This window comes from Empidonax traillii, unplaced genomic scaffold (assembly GCF_003031625.1).
Source record: "Empidonax traillii isolate 1590-97213 ecotype Southwest subspecies unplaced genomic scaffold, ASM303162v1 scaffold246:size859669, whole genome shotgun sequence".
NCBI classification, from domain to species: Eukaryota; Metazoa; Chordata; class Aves; order Passeriformes; family Tyrannidae; genus Empidonax; species Empidonax traillii.
In genome coordinates this window covers 257,652-266,629 of record NW_020955439.1, presented here as the reverse complement: position 1 = coordinate 266,629, position 8,978 = coordinate 257,652, and the positions used below count along the sequence as shown (strand labels likewise).

Sequence of the window (8,978 nt, the reverse complement as noted above, 5' to 3'; positions counted from 1 at the left end):
AGAAAGGGGAGCCTGAATCCAATTGCAACCACTGGCTGGGAAACATTTAAGGGTTAATGTAATAAATATGAGGTTCTTAAAGTCTATTTTATATTCTCAGCTGCTTTCATCTCCTTCCTGCACAGCACTTATTTCCCTTCTGACAATAAATCATGTTTGCATGAGCAATAAGGCTGACTCCAGGGGGTGCAGCCATCAGAACTAAGCACAGTCCCAGAGGGAGCTGAGCCACAAATATTGTACAAACAGTTTGGGTGTTGCTTCCTTATCTTGGTGTAACTCTGCTGCTTCTTGTGCCCAAATAAATGACAGTGAGCCAGTGCTCTGAGACAAGGCACAGTGAATTGACCTGCCTTCTCTGGTGCTTCCCATGTCATCTCAAGGGTGTTCTTTCTCCCATCCAACATCTCAGCTTGGCCTCATGTGTAGAACAGGCTCCCTGCTCACCTGGTGTGCTGACCCAGACATCCCAACAAGGGAATTTATTTCACTCGCAGCCCTATTATTGCATTCTAAAGCCACATGATAAAATTAAAACACCAGGGAGCTAAATTATGAAATCCAGTTAACATAATCACAGAGAAGGGGGAGAGAAAGGAAATTCAAAGGAGATGCAGAGTGGCAGGATCAAGGATATCTGAGCCACCCCTCACACGTGTACCTCAGACATGATATTGCCAGTAGGACAGAACAGTTCCCTCCCATACATCTGTTTAAATTCTAGGTTGAGATGTGCCTCCTTTGCAAAGGGATTGTTTAAAATCATTTTCCTATTCTATCTGGGGATCAGAGAAGCGCCTCCATTCTGGTACTTCTTGAGGTTCTCTTTTCTGCCCTTATTAAAGTTAGATTTGCCCTTTCCCATTTTCTAATACTTCCCTTGTCCCTTCAGAGTTTTCTGAAGCTGTATCAGTACTCACATCTTGGCTCCTGTGTCCAGTTCTGGGCCTCTCATTTCAGGAAGGACACTGAGGAGCTGGAGCGTGTCCAGAGGAGGGAACGGAGCTGGGGAAGGGTCTGGAACACAAGTCTGATGAGGAGCAGCTGAGGGAGCTGGGGAAGGGGGCTCAGCCTGAAGAAAAGGAGGCTCCTCCACAACTCCCTGATTGGAGAGTGGAGCCAGGTGGAGGTTGGGCTCCCAGGGAACCAGTGACAGGGCAAGAGGACATGGTCTTAATCTGCACTAGGAGAGGTTTAGGTTGGACATTAGGAAGAAATAATTCTTCACAGAAAGGGAGATTAGATATTGGAATGGGCTGCCCAGGGAGCTGGTGGAGTCACTGTCCCTGGAGGTGTTTAAGGAAAGACTGGACGTGGCACTCAGTGCTCTGGTCCAGTTGACATCATGGTGTTTGTCACAGGTTGGATTGGATGATCTCTTAGGTCTTTTCCAAGTCTGCTGTGCCTTTAATCTGCCCATGATAGTGACAGCTTGTTTCTCCACAAGACCTTCGTACTTTATATTTGGGGATGCCACAATTTGTCTTTTTGAAGTCCATTTCCCTTTTTCTGCTGCTCTCCTTTTCTTAAAAATGTGATGTCATATATTTTCACATCCACCCAAATGTCCCTTTTGGTTTTTAACAAGCTTTCCCCTCATACAGTTAGAAGCAACTGCCCCCCACTTCACACCACCTTCAGAAATGAAGCTGTTGCTGGTACAGATGTCTGGATCCTGGTGGTTGTACACTTCTCCAGCAGAGAATCAGACAAAAATCACCCAGTTTTAAAGATGTTTCTGGTATTTTCCCAGGTAAACTTCCACCAGTTTCTCCTGTATCTACAGACTCAGTACTGGACACCCCACAGCTTCTCTGAGCAACCTGTGCCAGGGCCTCACCACCCTCACAGGGAAGAATTTCTTCCCAATCTTCCTCATCTGACCTGCCCTCTGGCAGTGGGAAGCCATTCCCCCTTGTCCTGTCCCTCCATCCCTTGTCCCCAGTCCCTCTCCAGCTCTCTTGGAGCCCCTTTAGGCCCTGCAAGGGGCTCTCAGGTCTCCCTGGAGCCTTCTCTTCTCCAGGTGAACCCCCCCAGCTCTCCCAGCCTGGCTCCAGAGCAGAGAATGAGAAGAGAGTGATGAGAAGTACATCCATGCTCCTTTTTTTCCAGCTCATCCCAAAAAGTGTGTTGCAGGGTGTTACTGCACAGAAGAACTGAGCTCATTACCAGCAGGAAAAAGGGTCTTTTGCTGCAACTTCCATGTTACTGAATTTCCAGCCTGTGTTTTTGATCTCTGCAGAGTGTGGCCAGGATAGGAGAGGGCATTCCTACGCCTGCCAGCAAAGCTCCAGTCATTTGAATTTCAAAACTGAAGCTTCAAAACTGAAGGTCTTAAGAGGACACCTGATTTGTAACAAGGGAATATGCCATGAGACAATTACTGGAGCTTGCTATAAGGTCCTGTTTCCATCATGAGAGGGATATGGCAGTGCCCATTAGACAGTGATGGCAGAATAAATAAGGCTTCAACTTGAACAAAAATAACTATACTATAACTACAGGATGTAAATCTATGTGCATATAAACAGCAGAATTAGAGCCATACCAGTTACTTAACTATTCAGAAGGGACAAAACAAGAAAACACACCACCTCTTTTTTTCCCTCACACTAGGAACAGATTAGTAACAGGAAAAGAGGCAGGTTTCCAACAGCTCCCTCAGCCCTTTGTTTTGAGTGATCCTGCAGTGATCCCCTGAGCTGCAGGAAGGCTGCACAGCTCCCACACTGTGACACCTGCAGCAGCTCCAGGGGGTCAGGGCTGTGGTCCCTAGCTGAGCAAGGTGGGGACACAGCAGGGCAGGACATCTCTCCATGTGCCATCCCCTCTCCCACAGGCTGGCAGCCCTGGGGGTGGGCCAGTCTCACAGGGTCTCTCAAAGCAGAGCAGCTGAATTAAAGAAAAAGACCTCCCTGACACAAAACAACGGGACCTTCCGTTAAAAACAACATTTTATTGCGGTCCTATCACGCTACTGTGTAAAAATATGAGGGGCTTTCCATTCTGGAATGCTTTACAAAACCCAAGGGTCCGGAGAAGGCTGGAATCGGACGGGTGCGTGATTATCATCAGCGACTTTGTAAGAGGCAAATATACAAACCTGGCACCACCTGTCCGGCTGTACAGGAGGACACTGTGCTTCTGCCACGGTCCCACTGCACAGCAAAGTGTAGAGAACTCAGCTACGGACTGCCAGCCCCAACATTCGTGTTTTTATTTGTCTCAGACCTCAGAGCGCTTCTGTCAAATAACCATCTTGGAGCAGAGAAAACTTTCAAACTCATACGAATAACAAACTCTCTCCTGTTGTCTTTAAGGCACGTATTTCCATCCAAATTTCGTTTTTGGTCCAGAGGAGCAGTGGTGTTTCAGACAGCGGCTATCCAGGGATCTGGCAGCTTGGTTTGTTGTAGCTGTCCTTGTGACCGTGGACTTCGACGACGTGTATGGAATTCACCGTCTGCACCGTGGTGTTGTGTCTGGGCACAGCCCGCGGCCCAGGGGCACCTCTGCTCTGCTTCAGCACCTGATCATTGCCTTTACAGCACCCAGGAGCCACCACATCCCGAGTCCACTCCTCCTGGAACCTGCAAGCAACAGAGGAAAAAGTTATATTTCTGTTCCATTAATTCCGGTGAGGAAACAGAACTTCCCAATCAGGTGTTTCACAAACGACTTGTACTGTGCCATAACAAATTGCTTCTCCCAGCATCAGGACCACTTGGCAGCAGTGGGGAAAACAATCATGTCTTTGTAAAAGCTGATGCAGACCTTGAAAAGACTTGGGAGGTTGTGTGGGGGTTTTTTTTGTCGTTGGGGCAGATGTTTTTTGTTTGTTTGCCATCAAACGAGTCCCCAGCTCCAATGTAGCGCCGTGCTCTCGGCAGAATGTGACTGAGAGGGCTTGAATGCTGGGCCTGGTGCAGCAGGAACATCCTTGCTTGGTTAGTGGAGCACTGCTGGGAGCACAGGAGCCAGCTGTGCTCAGTGGGATCTGAAGTGTTATCTGCAGAGCTGCCAGTGGTTGCATTAGGGCTCGTGGTAGCCCTTGGCTGCCTGCCCTGGTACTGAAGGGTGTTGCTGAAGTGTTTGCAGCACTGGCAGTCACTGATCCATCCCACTTCCCACCAGGAAGGAAGGGTTTGCCCAGTTTTGGGGGAAGCCAGCAGGGGCCACTGCCCCAGACATCAACACCGCAGGCAGGAGATGGTGCAGAGCAGCAGCAGTGGCAGATGGAGATGGCAGAGCTGCTGAAAAGATGCTCAGTAAACCACACCCCCTTCGTTCATGACCATGGTGGGGATGGGATCAGCTTGTTCCTGAACTTTGCTGACAGATGCAGTGGCCTTTACACACATGGTCTGTGCAGCAGATGCAGGTAATCACTGCAGCCTGACTGGGGGGGCTTCTGTAAAACATCAGCAGCTCGTGCAGGCACAGGGGGAAGGCTGAGGGTTCCTGCCCCACACTCACTGCAGCTGAGCCAACTCCAGCTTCCTCTGAACCCTCGGTGTGGCCCCTGCAGGCAGCAGCCTGCACACCCACACCCACGGTCTTACCCTTTCAGACATGAAAAGCTGGTCAGGAAATAGGAGCTGCACTCTGCAGTTATCAGCTGCAGAAACCAGCAGAAACGCTCACACACAAAATGTGCACAAACAGAGGAACTGCAGGGGAATAACAGAACATAAACCAGAACAACTGAAGTCTTGCTGTCCTGCTACAGAGTAGGTCTGCTGCAGATACCTCTCTCCTGTAAAGGAGACTAAATCTTGCTCTTCCCTGGAAAGCTGCGTGACAAAACTACTTGGGGCATGAGCTACAGTCAGATAATGTGTAGGCATCTTAGAACACTGCTGTACTGGATGTGAGAGGACACTGGATCAGCATCTGTAGGCTGCACATACTCATCAAGGAGGTCCTCAGAGGAGCAGATGTTACCCACCTATAATTCAGACAACAACAAACTCACGTATTTCTCAAAATACCAGCCTGGTAACTTCACCTAAGTTGTATTAACCTCACTGTTTTAACTGTGCCTTTTAATCTTGGGGCCTCAACAAGCCCTAAAGTATCTTTGTGTTGGGCACCAGAAGACCAGCCTGAGCAGCTCTGTGAGCTGCCATCAGGGAACAGGAGCTACATGGAGCAATGCTGCACACCTCACTGCCAAAAAAAATCCTCTAAGATACTTGCTGCTCTGCATTTCGTTATTTTTTTTATAGTATGAGGAACTCAGTTCCATCTTCTAGAGGTGGTGATCAATGGGGAAAATAAAAATGAAAATAAAAATCAAATCAAAGCAGCATATACACTGAGAGGAACTGGGATAAAGTTTTGCATGGGCCAGCAAAACTGCCTTTGCAAAAAAAAAAAAAAAAAAAAAGCCTTTGCAAATTGCCCTGCCAGGATTATAGCTCAAATCTAGGTATTCTGGTTGTGGTGCAATAAACACATTTCACTTGGGCAGAATTCATCCTGCTCTGATGTTGTCCCCTCTAAAGCTTCACGTTGTGAAACACTGCAATTAACCCACAGTCCACCACCAACTCAGGAAGCCAAACTGGCTAAAACTGCACTTGGAGGACAACTGTACTTGTGGCTTAGCAATCCCTTCCTCCCATTTTAGGAGCTATTAAACTTCCATTGGCTTCCACCAGCACAGGTTGCCCAGAGAAGCTGTGGCTGCCCCATCCCTGGGAGTGTTCAGGGTTAGACAGGGCTTGGAGCAACCTGGTCTAGTGGAAGGTGTCCCTGCCTATGGCAGGGGGTTGGAACTAGCTGGTTTTTAAGGTCCCTTCCCACCCAAACCATTCTATGATTCTGTGATTCCATAAGCATAGGATGAGGAAACAGTGGGCACCCTCCCCTGCCTGCAGTACATCGAACCCTCCCCATCAGAGGGACAGCGAAGCCAGCTCACCAAGCTGGGCTTCCACCTCAGCAGATGGCAAAAAGAGCTATTAAAGGGGCTGCAGTGTCCCCAAGGGACAGATAACTGTGCAGGCAGTGGGCTCTGCTCTGTGGGCATGTCTCCAGCCAGACACAGCCTGCAGTTTGCTCTCTCATCCTTGGGAGCTCTGTACTTTGTCCTGAATAAGTGTGACTGTTTCTTCAAGCACTTCAACTTCCCTTACCTCCAGTTCCCAGCTGGGCTACTCCAAAACATCCTGGTAAGAGGATTAGAAGCCAAAACATCCTGGCAAGAGGATTAGAAGCCCTCCCTGTACCTTTATCTGGCACTGCAAAGCACCCCAGGGTGCTGGGTGCTGCACAGCCAGGCTGGGTGCACGGTACAGTTGAGAAGGGCAGCCTTTATCTGACAGATAAATTCGGCATTCCCATCTAGGGAGAAGAATGGCCATCACAGCATTTATCAATGGGGCTTAGAGGATTCACAAGAATTTTGGTTTGTGTGACTTGAGAGCTGTTCCTTGCTGGAGGGGAAAACGCTGTTAATGGGACACCCGAGACATGTGAGAACACAGAGCAGCGGGGCTGCCACAGAGTGCCTGGTGCTGGCACTGCCTCTGAAATCAGATTTTATACTGCAGGATGGGAAGGGATTTATTTTTTGTGTGTTGGGGTTTTTTTGTGTGTTTTTTTTTTTGTTTGTTTGTTTGTTCCTGTATGTCTGGTGGCTTTGTACAAGACCCTGGGGTGATCATGAAAGTCTTATGAAAACAATAACAGCAGCTCTATTGAAAGCACATGTGGCTGTACACACCCCCTTCACGCTCTTGAGACGACAATCAAGACCGAAATTCAGAAATGGGAGTAATTTAGAAACCAGCTATCCTACCCCTTCTGCCAGGGCCCCAAGGGGAAACCACAGCTCACTTCCCCTGTCTCAGCTTTCTTTGAAACCTGTGTGTCAAAAGGTGCAGGGAAGATTTTAGTCTCTGAGAGGTGGCAGGGGGGAACACAGAGCAACACAGGAAAAACAAGAGGAAAAAAAAGAACAACTTCATCAATAGAGAAGCTCAAGGTTGGATAAGTCACAGGGAAAAGCAGGGAAAGGAAATCTGCCCCTCTCCTGTGCTGGGTCTCCTCCCCACCAGTCCTTGGTGCCACTCAATCAAACATCTGTAGGGAACTGTATTAATTCTGTACAGTTTTATCAAACAGGCCATTTGCCCTTTGCAGCCCTTTCACTGGATGCTTTACGTGGTGCAGTATTAAACCCTGCAGTGATGAGGGGTCCTGCAGTCATTCCAGGTGTCCTGGTGCATTTTTCTTGTTCTACTGACATCTTCCATCGAGCTTTGCAGCAGCTTCTTCTCCAGGTGTTGTCCCCTTTCACTGAGGTAAATCCACACCACACTACCCTGCTAATGGAAGGGCATCAGATCCTTTATTTAGGTGTTCAGAGGGCAAGGAGCTGGGAAAGTGTCCTCAAGGGGAGGGAAGGTAAGGCAGGAATGTAGCCAGGTGTCCCATCTCATCCTGTTCACACTCCTGCAAGGTCCTCTGGCTCACAGCTGAGCTCAGCAAGCCCGGGCAGACATCAGCATTTTTTAGAGCAACGTGCATTTCTGATTTGTGCCTTCCTCACAAGTCCTTACACAAAATAGTGGAAAATTTCCACCATTACAGCCACTAAGTCAAAGAGAAAAAGAACACTTTTTTAATTTTACTGCAGAGGTCAAAGCCACGAGCTCACCTCACCAACCTGCACATGACTCCTTGGACTGACCGAAAATGCCAAGCTGCCTCTCCTAAGAGCATGCTGCTCTTGGGGTTTTTCTGCAAAACCTTTTCACTTGGAATTCTCTGTTATTGGATTGTCCTTATTTGTTTTTTTGCCAGGTACACTGGTAAAGCATCTTGTAGTCAGAAAGGGCTCTGGTACAAACATTTCAGCTGCTAAAAATATCTTCTGTGGCAGAACACACTAGCCTGCTTCTCTGCAGAAGAGATTTTTTTTTTTTTTCTTCTTTGTAATATGCTCCAGCTGTGTGGATAGCTGAAAGGAGGACTTAAAACCTACTGAGACATGGGCTTTTCCATTTGACTCGCTCCTGCAGTCAGATCAACCACTTCATAGAGAATGTTTTATAACTTAGCCTAGAGCTGTGTAAAATAATTCACCTCCAAACAGTCCAAATTCGGAAGGCACAACTTCTTCCAAATGCTTCCATGCTAGACAAAAAAAACCCAAAACAAGACCAAAACAAAACAAAAAACCCACACCAAATTTCTCTGATACTTTTTAGACGTATTTTTGAGCTGGGCTAATTTCTTTCTGGTGGTTTTCTTAGCTGACAGGGGATGAAGAGGAGTTAATCTACAGCTAGATTCAGTTCTCCCCAAGTGTGCAAAATGCTGGATCATCACCTCTCCCTTACAAAAAACCAGCACATCTCTGAGTCAAGGGAGTATCTATTCCAGGACAGGTTACAGCACTGTTATGCTGAAAGAGCAAAGCAACAAACAGAACCAAGGGGTGGCTATTTCTTACCATCAATAGGAAGTTGATGCACACTGAAATGAGCTCCCTCAGCATTTTTTCCACTGGCAACCTGTGTTTCTCCTGGGAGAGCTATCTTCTGCACATGCTCATATATAAATAGGTTCCAACAGTGGTTCTTAAATGTCCCTTCATGCCAGAAAGGTTTGCTGTTTGCTCTCACAGTGTTACACTGGATTGTGCATATTTTACCTTCCAGTGGTTGTAATTGGATTCAGGCTCCCCTTTCTTCTACAGAACACTTGCATTTCCTTGTGTATTTTAGGGGACTGATGGCTTGCACTTAAAGAACAAGCAGAAATGCTGCAAACCACAGAAACAAGCCCAAGACAGACCCCTCCCTGCGTGGATGCTTGAAATTTAACTGAGGTACATTCCAGCAGGACAGGCTAATTCTTCCCAGTGTTTCTCAGCCCAATTGCTTCTTTGCATTTCCCTCACCTTGGACTTCAAAGCTGCTTTCCCAGAGCAGCAGCTCTGCTGAGGCCGTTGCTCTGGATTGCTG

General features: G+C 47.7%; 1 protein-coding gene across 1 annotated transcript in view; it reads right to left on the bottom strand.

The window, feature by feature from the left end:
• Positions 1-2,936: 2,936 nt before the first annotated feature.
• SUSD3 (sushi domain containing 3) overlaps positions 2,937-8,978 on the bottom strand; it is a 28,587-nt gene continuing 22,545 nt past the window's right edge. Inside the window, exon 5 of the mRNA XM_027888821.1 lies at positions 2,937-3,590. Coding sequence (XP_027744622.1) covers positions 3,383-3,590 — 208 coding nt within the window. The 3' untranslated portion in view covers positions 2,937-3,382. The remainder of the gene's footprint in view (positions 3,591-8,978) is intronic.